The sequence below is a fragment of the Cololabis saira genome, chromosome 23, assembly GCF_033807715.1.
Source record: "Cololabis saira isolate AMF1-May2022 chromosome 23, fColSai1.1, whole genome shotgun sequence".
Taxonomy (NCBI): Eukaryota; Metazoa; Chordata; class Actinopteri; order Beloniformes; family Belonidae; genus Cololabis; species Cololabis saira.
The window spans coordinates 1,918,993-1,930,959 of NC_084609.1; the positions used below are offsets into that span (position 1 = coordinate 1,918,993).

The window sequence follows — 11,967 nt, forward strand, 5'->3', positions numbered from 1 at the left end:
TTTAAATGCATCGTTTCAGAAGGATGTATCAATTCCATATGGGTTTCTTATTGGAATAACCTCGTTAACTATCTTGATTGGAAAAAGAATTGGTCGTTACCTGAAAAATACTTAATTACAAATAAAATGAAAGAAGTATCTTTTAAAATAATTCACAGAGTCGACACATGTAAAGTTTTTCATCAATGCTTCAAAAAAGACCCTGTCTGTTGTTTCTGTGAAGGATCAATGAAGATGTTTTTCATTTATTTTGGAGTTGCTCTTTCTCTACAACATTATGGAACAATATCTGTAATTTGATTTGTGTTTGTGTTGATCCACATTTCTCCCTTTGCTTTGGACATTATTCTTTGGCTTCATTGACTATCCTTCTGTCAAAAAAAACAATTTTATATTATTAATCTTATTATACTTTTGGCAAAATTGTTTATTCATAAATCCCGGTATATTAATCAAAAGCCTCTCTTTTGTATTTTTGAAAATGAGGTCAAACAATGAATAGAACCATTAGACTCTCTTTTTGTAGTTCATTGGTTTCATTGTGTCTTGATTTTCCACCGCTGAGTGTTTGTCTCCCCCTGGTGGTGGATTGTATGTTTGCATCGTCTTTCAATAAAAAAAAAGTTATTTAAACCTTCAAGTGGAGGAAGAAAGCCCGTTGTAGCGACCAGTTTGCTACTTTTCTAAAAAGTATAATTCCTACCAACTTAATGATTCAACAATAGAAAAGGGGGGGTCCAGATCCAGACCTGCAGGTCCTCTACAGACCACTAGGGTCTTTTTTCCTTTTTTCCCTTCTTTTTTCCTCTTTTTTCCCCTTTTTTCCTATTTTTTCCCTCTTTTTTTCCTCTTTTTTCTATTTTTTTCCTCTTTTCTTCCTCTTTTTTTCTATTTTTTCCTCTTTTTTCCTTCTTTTTTCCCTCTTTTTTTCTCTTTTTTTCTTCTTTTTTCCCTCTTTTTTTCTATTTTTTCCTCTTTTTTCCTTTTTTTCCTTATTTTTTCCGTTTTTCCCTCTTTTTTTCCTTCCTTTTTCCCTCTTTTTTCCTCTTTTTCGTTTTTTTCTTCTTCTTTCCCTCTTTTTTTCCTTTTTTCTCCTTTTTTTTCCTCTTTTTTCTTCTTTTTTTCCTCTTTTTTTCTCTTTTTTCCTCTTTCTTTCCCTCTTTTTTCCCATATTTTTCCTTTTTTTCCTCTTTTTTTTATTACTTTTTTTCTCTTTTTTTCTCTTTTTTTTCTTATTTTTTCCCTCTTTTTTTCTATTTTTTTCTTCTTTTTTCTTCTTTTTTTTCTTCTTTTTTCCTCTTTTTCTATTTTTTCTTCTTTTTTCCTTTTTTTTCTTCTTTTTTTCTTCTTTTTTTTCCTCTTTTTTCTCGACATTTCTACAGACCACTAGGGTCCAGATCCAGACCTGCAGGTCCTCTACAGACCACTAGGGTCCAGATCCAGACCTGCAGGTCCTCTACAGACCACTAGGGTCCAGATCCAGACCTGCAGGTCCTCTACAGACCACTAGGGTCCAGATCCAGACCTGCAGGTCCTCTACAGACCACTAGGGTCCAGATCCAGACCTGCAGGTCCTCTACAGACCACTAGGGTCCAGATCCAGACCTGCAGGTCCTCTACAGACCACTAGGGTCCAGATCCAGACCTGCAGGTCCTCTACAGACCACTAGGGTCCAGATCCAGACCTGCAGGTCCTCTACAGACCACTAGGGTCCAGATCCAGACCTGCAGGTCCTCTACAGACCACTAGGATCCAGATCCAGACCTGAAGGTCCTCTACAATAATATAAAGTGTAATAAAGACCAGACGGTAGACGTTTGGACAGATCTGATCAGAATTAAGTATCGTTAATTAGCAGCATGTGTTAGCATGTGTTAGCATGTGCTAGCATTAGCTTGTGACTGACCTGAGGTGGAGGTTCAGGTCTTCAGGTCTTCAGGTTCCAGGTGGAAACGGCCCGGAGAAATGAATGAAGGTGAAAAAGGACTCGACCCTAAAAACTCGGCTTCATGTTCAAAGTCTTCAGTTAAAAATACTTTATTAATAAAGTATTTTACAAACAAAGAAAGACCCCATCCCCCCCCACAGCTAAACAAACTTTTTATTAGACAACACTGCTGCCCCTTTTCCACCAAACCGGTTCCAGTTCCAGTTCTGGTTCCGGGCCAGAAGAACCGGTTCCAACTTTTGCAACTTTCACGCAAACGCAACGACGTAACTGATGTAGCTGCCCTTAGCACCCGGTTCCTGGTTGTGAACTAGGGCTGGGCGATATGGACCAAAAGTCATATAATAACAAAACATTTGTGCAAATCTCAAATAAAACATTGAAGTCAATTTGTCACAAAATAAGCTATATCAAAAAAAAAAAAAAAAAAAAAAAAAAATTAAAAATCGATATAATCGATATTTTCTCGTACCATATCGCGTTTGAAAATATATCGACATATATTAAAATCTCGATATATCACCCAGCCCTATTGTGAACCAGAACCAGAACTGGAACTGGTTTGGTGGAAAAGGGGTTTGTTTCAGGGTTCTGCTAGCTAACGCTAAAGCACATGATGTCACATTAGCTAACGCCACATGTCAGCGAGCAGACAAGACGGTCAGGACGAAGCTAGCGGCTCCACGTCAACACGAAACAGAACCGACACGGAACAAACACCTGATCAGAGAGAAGTAGAAAAGCAGCAGAAGAGTATGTATGTTAGCATCCAGCTAGCACGTTAGCGTACAGCTAGCACGCTAGCATCCAGCTAGCATGTTAGCATCCAGTTATAAACATTAGTATCCAGCTAGCACGCTAGCATCAGGCTAGCACGCTAGCATCAGGCTAGCATGTTAGTGTCCAGCTGGTACGTTAGCATCCAAATAGCTCATTAGCGTCCAACTAACACCTTAGCGCCTCAAGATTGCATTTTAGCATCCAGCTAGCACGATGGCATCCAGCTAGTATGTTAGTGTCCAACTAGCATGTTAGCATTCAGCTAGCATATTAACCTCCAGCTAGCACATTAGCATCCAAATAGCTCATTAGCGTCCAAGTAGCACCTTAGCGTCCGTTAGCCTCCAGATTGCATTTTAGCATCCAGCTAGCACGATGGCATCCAGCTCGCATGTTAGCGTACAGCTAGCATGTTAGGGTCCATTAGCCTCCAACTAGCTCATTAGCGTCCAGCTGGTACATTAGCCTCCAACTAGCTCGTTAGCCTCCAACTAGTACGTTAGCCTCCAGCTAGCACATTAGTGTCCAGCTAGCCCATTAGCATCCAGCTAGCGCTCACACGAAGGTGTTGGGCGGGTTAGCGCTGCCGCTGCTCGGCCAGGCTAGCTTCTTCTCCTTGGCGTCGCGGCCGAAGGCGTCGTACTTCTCGTCCCTGGCGGCCTTGGCCGGCGCCGGCAGGTCCACCACGCCCACGTGGTTCTTCTTAGCCACGCGGGAGCTAGCGGTGATGGTGTAGGCGTTGCTACGGTAACACTTCATGGAGGACGAGCAGAACGTCTCCCTCATGCCGCGCCGGAAGTTGGCGTTGAAGACGGAGTAGAGCGTGGGCTTGGACGCCGCCGAGCCCAGGCAGGTCCAGGCCACGGCGGCGAACAGCATTAGCTCGCGGCGGCGGCTGTAGCGCGGGTCCGGGCCGGCCGGGCGCCACAGCTGCGCGGCGTAGAACGGCGCCCAGCTGAGGAAGAAGACGCCGTTCAGCACCAGGAACATCTGGATGGTCTTGACTTTAGTCCGCGGGACCACGTTGGTGGTGCGGCGCAGCGAGCGCCCGTCGGCGCCCACGCGCCACACGTGCCGCACCACGCGCTGGTAGAAGGACGCCGCTAGCGCCGCCGGCGCCAGGAACCCGGCTAGCAGCTGCACCGCGGCGTAGGTGACGCCGGCCCAGCCGTCGCTAGGCAGGAAGTAGTCGCAGCCGCCGGAGCTAGCGGAGCTAGCGCCGCCGTAGAGGACGACGCACGGCGCGGCCAAGGCGGCGTCCAGCAGCCACGACGCCGCGATCATTCGCTTAGCCGTCTCACGAGAAACCTGGGGAAAAATAACTATTAGTGAAGAGATGAAACAATGAAACATCTACAGGTTCAAAACTAATACAAAGTACTACAACTGGACCTAACATACTATAAGTGGACATAAACTACTAAAACTGGACCTAAAGTAGTTGTTCTTTTTGGATATTCTATTATGTTAAAAGGTGGGAAAATAATCACCATGTTGACCAAAGAAAAACCTGTAAATGTTCATTATCTTGCTTATTGACCGAAATAAAGATTAACTAATTACAATTTCGACAAAAAAGTCGAATTGTTGAGAAAAAAGTCAAAAGTTCATGAATAAAGTTGAAATGTTGATAATAAAGTTGAAATGTCGAGATTAATTTTGAAGTAAAAAAATGTAAAAAAAAAAAGTAAAAAAGTCGAGATTTTGAGAAAAAAGTCGAAATTTCGAGAAGAAAGTTGAAATGACGAGAAAAAAGTCGAAATGTCGAGAAAAAAGTTGAAATGTTGAGAAAAAAGTCGAAATGTCGAGAAAAAGTTGAAATGTCGAGAAAAAAGACAAAATTTAATGAATAAAGTTGAAATGTCGAGAACAAAAGTTGAAATGTCGAGAAAAAAGTCGAAATGTTGAGAAAAAAGTCAAAATTTCATGAATAAAGTTGAAATGTCGAGAAAAAAGACGAAATATCGAGACTATTGTTGAAGTACAATTTCAAGAAAAAAGTCGAAATGCTGAGAAAAAAGTCCAAATTTGGTGAATAAAGTAAAGGTGAGCTAACAGCTAACTGACCTTGAAGCTGAGCTAACAGCTAACAGCTAACGTACCTTGAAGCTGAGCTAACAGCTAACGTACCTTGAAGCTTAGCTAACAGCTAACTGACCTTGAAGCTGAGCTAACAGCTAACAGCTAACAGCTAACGTACCTTGAAGCTGAGCTAACAGCTAACAGCTAACAGCTAACTGACCTTGAAGCTGAGCTAACAGCTAACAGCTAACTGACCTTGAAGCTGAGCTAACAGCTAACAGATAACGTACCTTGAAGCTGAGCTAACAGCTAACAGCTAACAGCTAACGTACCTTGAAGCTGAGCGGGTGCACGATGGTGTAGAACCGGTCGACGGCGATGGACAGCAGCACGTGCACCTGCACGCCGGGGCACAGGTGCTGCAGGAACCGCACCGCCCTGCAGGCGGCGCCGCCCAGCGGCCAGCGCCCCGCCGCCGCCACCTGCAGCAGCGCTAGCGGCGCGCAGCCCAGGCTGAGCAGCAGGTCGGCGCAGGCTAGCGCCGCCACGAAGTAGTTGGTGGTGGACTGGGCGCGGCGGCTGCGGTGGATCACCAGGACCACCAGCGCGTTGCCAACGACCGACACCAGCCACAGCAGCGCGAAGGCCACTCCCAGCGCCGCTAGCTCGCCCGCCGCTAGCTCACCCGCCGCTAGCAGCGCGGGGGACGCCGTCCCGTTGGGCTGGGCCGCGCCGCCGCCGCCCAGGGGGCTGCTGGGTAACGAGGCCGGGACGCTGGAGTTGAAGGACATGTGACGCGGCGTCGGGGGCGGAGCGAAGGGGGCGGAGTCAGACCGGTTGGTGGGCGGGGCCAGAACCATCGCTGCAGCTGCGGAGACAGAAACAGACCGGGTCAGAGGTTTAGCTAACGGTTCTGGTTCATCTTCATAGACAAATACAGCTGAGTATCATCAGGGTCCGTGGACTTCACGGCCATCCGTTTTTCGTTTTGAAATGACAAAATAAAAATAGAGAAATAATCCAAAATAATCCGTTTTCCATTTTTTGTTTTGATAATAAAAAAACGGAAAACGGAAAACGGATCGTTATCCGATTTCATTGATGTGTTAGAAAATCTAAATTGGGAATTAAAACAGCGAGTGTAAAACTCTTTTCAGCAGTATGTTAGAGTTCAGTACATGGTATTGATTATTGATTGGACGCTGCAGCTGAACGGACTGTCACAACATCATTTTCTCTATTTCCTATTCGTTTCCAAGGAAACTGAAAACAAGGATTGGACAAATGGGGGGATATAAGAATACTGCACATGCTCAGTAATAAATGAAGAAAGTTGTTTCTGGTTCTTTTGTTGATCAGATTGAAAATGAACAGTTTTAGATTTTTTTAATGTTGAAACAGAAAATAAATCAAATATAAACCTGGGAGTGAAACATGAGTTTAATCTGTAATCTGTCTTCACTCCGTCATGGAACTGCAGTGATGTTGTGACAGTCCGTTCAGCTGCAGCGTCCAATCAATAATCAATAACATGTACTGAACTCTAACATACTGCTGAAAAGAGTTTTCCACTCGCTGTTTTAATTCCCAATTTTTATTTTCAAACACATCAATGAAATCGGATAATGGATAAGGATCCATTTTCCGTTTTTTATTTTCAAAACAAAAGATGGGGAACGGATTATTTTGGATTATTTCTCTATTTTTATTTTGTCATTGCAAAACAAATGGCCGCGCAGTCCACGGACCTGTCAGCATAACAATGAACATTGATGCTGATTCTGGATTAAACTTCTCAAGACCCCAGAACTGAACCCTGCGGGACACCAGGGGGTTCAGTAGAACCAGTATGGAAACTAATCCCTTACCTGAGGTCCAGTAGAACCAGTCGAAATGTCGATAAAAAAGTCAAAATGTCGAGAAAAAAGTCAAAATTTCAACAAAAAAGTCAAAATGTCGAGAAAAAAGTCGAAATGTCGACAAAAAAATCAAAATATTGAGAAAAAAGTCGAAATTTCAACAAAAAAGTCGAAATGTCGAGAAAAAAGTCGAAATGTCGACAAAAAAATCAAAATATTGAGAAAAAAGTCGAAATTTCAACAAAAAAGTCGAAATGTCGAGAAAAAAGTCGAAATGTCGAGAAAAAAGTCGAAATGTCGAGAAAAAAGTCAAAATTTCGTGAAAAAAGTCAAAATGTCGAGAAAAAAGTTGAAATGTCGAGACTAATGTTGAAGTACAATTTCGAGAAAAAAGTCAAAATGTCGAGAAAAAATTAGAAATTTCGAGAAAAAATTGTTGAGAAAAAAGTCGAAATGTTGAGAAAAAAGTCAAAATGTCAAAAAAAAAGTTGAAATGTCGAGAAAAAAGTCAAAATTTCGTGAATAAATAATGAATAAAGTCTCGTGAATAAAGTTGAAATTGATTTGAAACAGATATGACACATATGCAGTTGCATAACTTCAAAAATGTAGCCTTAACGTTCCACTCCAAGGATGTTAGTTAGTTAGTTAGTTAGTTAGTTAGTTAGTTAGTTAGTTAGTTAGTTAGTTAGTTAGTTAGTTAGTTAGTTAGTTAGTTAGTTAGTTAGTTAGTTAGTTACGGTAGTTAGTTAGTTAGTTAGTTAGTGAGTTAGTTAGTTAGTTAGTTAGTTAGTTACGGCTGCTGCTGCAGAGCTGTCAGTCGCTCTAACTGGATTTGATGGAAGAGGAGACATTTATTCACAAAATTTCCACTTTATTCTTGAAATTGTATTTTTTTTTTAATATATTTTTATCCCTGATCCCCGTATGGACTAATCCTTTATCTGAGGATCTTTATTGCTGTTATTTGTGTGTTATTTGTGGACGTGCTGCTGCATTGCTCCTTGGCCACGTCACTCTTGGAAAAGAGGTTTTAATCTAATCTGGTTAAATAAAGGTGAAATAAAATAAATAAAAAATGGACCACCAATCACTGCTGTATCCAGACCCTGGTGGTCAGTAGAGGAACTGCAGGTGCAGGAGGGAAAAAAATCATTTCAAGAGGGAAAAAAGGAGAGAAAAAAAGAGAGAAAAAGAGGAAAAATAAGGAAAAAATAAGGAAAAAAAGGCAAAATTTGAAATAAAAAAGGCGAAAAAAAGAGAAAAAAAGAGAAAAAATAAGGAAAAAAAGGCGAAAAAAAGGCGAAAAAAGAGGAAAAATAAGGAAAAAATAAGGAAAAAATAAGGAAAAAATGTGGGAAAAAAGGCGAAATTTCAAGAAATAAAGGCGGAAAAAAGGCGAAATTTGAAGGAAAAAAGGTCCAGGTCCAGGTCTGGTCTGTCCAACAGCAGAAATCTGATGTTTGTTTATTTAATCAGCTGATTCTCTCGGACCCGGAGCTGCTGATTTCATTAGTTCCTTCTCTCCGGGACCGAGACCGGGTCTCCCGGGTCTCGGGTCTCCCTGGTCTCGGGTCTCCCTGGTCTCGGGTCTCCCTGGTCTCGGGTCTCCCTGGTCTCGGGTCTCCCTGGTCTCGGGTCTCCCTGGTCTCGGGTCTCCCTGGTCTCGGGTCTCCCGGGTCCAGAACCGTCCGGGGACATTAACGGACCTGGAGAACCCGCTGGAGAACAGATCCGTTTCCAGGCGCCGCCGAGCCGACGCAGCGGCGCGTTGCCTAGCAACCAACTCCTTCCTGATGAGGGAGGACTTTTTAATTAGAGCTGAACTCCGGGATGTTAAACTAAGGTGTTATTATATTGTTATATATTATGGATGTTAAACTAAGGTGTTATTATATTGTTATATATTATAGTATGGTGATATCATTTTGTTATATGTTATATAATAATATAATAATTATTATGTTATATTAGGATATTATTATATTATTATATGCTATTATAGTATTACATATATTACTTTATATTATATCACTCTATATGATAATTGTTTATTTATTTATTTTTCAAATTAATATCAGGACTTTCCAGGACCATTTGGTCCAAAACTAAACATTTATACCTGCCTTTTACCTCAACATTTCAACTTTATTCAAGAAATTTCAACATTATTCTCAACATTTCAACTTTTTTCTCGAAGTGCATAATGAAAAAAAAAATCTTCCTCCTTTAAAATATTATTTTTATTTTTCTCCTGCCTGGCCCTGAAACTCTTCCATGGGGGGGCCAGTAAATCTCTAGGGGGGGCCGTGGCCCCCCCTAGAGATTTGAGAGTCTTGTTTTAAGCGTAATGAGATTTTCTGACTAAAAATGAGACATTTTAAGTAGAAATAAGACAGATATTCCTGGTAACATTTAGAGTTTTTTCAGTGTAACATCTGGCCCCCCCTGGTGGCGCCTCTGAGGGGGTCCGGGTCTCCAGGCGGGTCAGAACCAGAACATGTTTGTTCTGTCACTGAGTTTACATGGGAAGTTTAATTCCTCTTTAATTCAGAATTAAAATTAAATCAGATTTAAAATGCATGCAAAAACATGCATATTAGGTTAATTGGTGATTGTAAATTGCCCGTAGGTGTGAGTGTGGTTGTGAGCATGGTTTGTGTGTTTATATGTGTCCCTGTGATGGACTGGTGACCTGTCCAGGGTGTAACCCCTGCCTCTCACCTAAAAATGAGCTGGGATAGGCTCCAGCAGACCCCCGTGACCCCGCAAGGGATAAAGCGGGTATAGATAATGGATGGATGGATTTAAAATGAGTAAAAATGACCAGGTAAACACCTAATTCTGAATGAAAATGGCCATTCCAGTTTAAACGTAATTCTGAAGTGGCTGGTTTATTCTGATTTTAAATCTGAATAGAATAATTCTGCGATCATGTAAACACTCATTCAGAAAAATAAATACAGAAAAAAATAAATAAAACAAAACAAAACAAAAAATAAAATAAATAAAAATTAAAATAAAAAAACAAAGAGAAAGAAAAAGAAAAAAAGAAAAATTAAATTAAATTAAAAAAAAATAAATTAAATTAATAAAAAACTAAATCAATTAATAAAAAAAAATAAAATAAAATGGTCCTGGACCAGCAGCTGATCTGGACCAGCAGGTAAACTTAATTCTGAAGTAAGTGGCTGGTTTATTCCGATTTTAAATCCGAATAGAATAATTCCACGATCAGGTATACACTTATTCAGAAAAATACATAAATGAATAAAATAAAATAAAAATAAATAAAAATTAAATAAAATAAAATAAAAAAATTATAAAATAAAAATAAATAAAAACAATTTTAAAAATAAAAATAAATGAAATAAAACAAATGAAATAAAGTGAAAACAATAAATAAAATAAAATAGAAAAAAAGGTTAAAATTAAATTAAAAAAATAATAAAATAAAAAAAACAATAAAAAAAAATATTTAAAAAAAATAACAAAAAAAATAAAGAAAAAAAATGTAAACACTCATTCCGCTTTAAATTAATTCCGCTCTTTCCTGGACCAGCAGGTCCAAGACCACCTGGTGGACCAGGACCACCTGATGATGGTTCTGGTCCACCAGGTGGTTCTGGACCATCCGGACTCCAGAACCGGATCCGCCTGAACCTCCTCCTGGAAAAACCCGGACCAGGACCCGGACCCGGACCCGGTTCTCACCTGTCGGGCATCACTGATCCTGCAGATCCTGCAGATCCTCCAGATCCTCCAGCACGCGCATCGCGCACGGAAACAAGGCGCGCGGCCGCGGCGGCGGCGGCCTGTGCACGACGGAACCGAACCAGGAACCAGGAACCGAACCGGGAACCGAACCAGGACCAGGATCCGGATCTGGGTCCTACAGAGTCCGGCAGGGGGGCGAGGATCCGACCTTCATCCGGGAGGAGGAGGAGGAGGAGGAAGAGGAGGAGGATGAAGATCAGCAGGTCCGCGCTGGCGGCATCATGGCGTCCTCAGGAGGATGAAGATGATGAAGAGGATGAAGATGATGATGAAGATGAGGACCTGTCTTCTCCAGCAGGGGGCTTCTCCAGCACTTTTTCTAAATCTTTTTTTATTTATTTTTTTTAACAAATGTATCTTTAATGTTAAGTAAATAAACAGATTTAGCAGCATTGACAAAATGACTCCAAAATGTTTGGATATGTCACAGTGAAAAAACCAATGCAGATGTTTCTGTTTCGTTGTTACAAAAGTACAGGAGTCATAAACATCTGTAAATGTAGCAATGATACAGTTGACATATGTTTTGCTTTGTTTGAGAGATTTTATTATTTATTTCATTCATTGTTTTCACTTTATTTTGATTTTTTTCATTAATTTTTATTTTTATTTTTATTTTTTAAATTGTTCTTATTTATTTATTTTTTATTTTATTGTTTTTTTTATTTTATTTTATTTTATTTATTTTTCTGAATGAGTGTATACATGATCGTGGAATTATTCTATTCAGATTTAAAATCAGAATAAACCAGCCACTTCAGAATTAAGTTTAATTCTGAATGGCCATTTTCATTAGGAATTAGGTGTTTACATTTATTTTATTTTTTTATTTGATTTTAACCTTTTTTTCTATTTTATTTTATTTATTGTTTTCACTTTATTTTATTTCATTTATTTTTATTTGTATTTTTAAAATTGTTTTTATTTATTTTCTTTTTTTATTTATTTTTATTTTATTTTATGTCATTATTTTTTTTATTTTATTTTATTTTACTTTTAATTATTTTTATTTTATTTTATTCATTTATGTATTTTTCTGAATAAGTGTATACATGGTCGCGGAATTATTCTATTCGGGTTTAAAATCGGAATGAACCAGTCACTTCAGAATTAGGTTTACCTGCTGGTCCAGGACCATTTTCTTCTATCTTTTTTTAATTAATTGATTTAGTTTTTTATTAATTTAATTTAGTTTTTTTTTTATTTAATTTAAATTTTCTTTTTTTCTTTTTCTTTTTCTTTTTCTTTGTCTTTTTTCTTTTTTTTTCTTTTAATTTTTATTTCTTTTTTTTTGTTTTGTTTTGCTTTATTTCTTTTTTCTTTTTTTTTCTTTATTTCTTTTTCTGAATGAGTGTAATCATGATCGTGGAATTATTCTATTCAGATTTAAAATCAGAATAAACCAGCCCTTCAGAATTAAGTTTAATTAAGAATGACCATTTTCATTCAGAATTAGGTGTTTACATGGTCATTTTTACTCATTTTAATTCTGAATTAAAGAGGAATTAAACGTCCCATGTAAACTCAGTAACAGAACAAACATGTTCTGGTTCCGACCCGCCTGGAAACCCGAACCCCCT

At 39.3% G+C, this 11,967-nt stretch overlaps 1 protein-coding gene across 1 annotated transcript; it reads right to left on the minus strand.

Moving 5' to 3' along the window:
• Window positions 1-2,698: 2,698 nt before the first annotated feature.
• On the minus strand, window positions 2,699-10,448 carry gpr19 (G protein-coupled receptor 19). The gene is made up of 3 exons (XM_061715107.1): window positions 10,325-10,448; window positions 5,084-5,619; window positions 2,699-4,037 (listed from the first exon to the last, which is right to left on the minus strand). The coding sequence occupies exons 2-3, from the start codon at window positions 5,609-5,611 to the stop codon at window positions 3,285-3,287; spliced, it is 1,281 nt and encodes a 426-aa protein (XP_061571091.1). The 5' UTR covers window positions 5,612-5,619; window positions 10,325-10,448; the 3' UTR covers window positions 2,699-3,284.
• Between the last annotated feature and the right edge of the window lie 1,519 nt (window positions 10,449-11,967).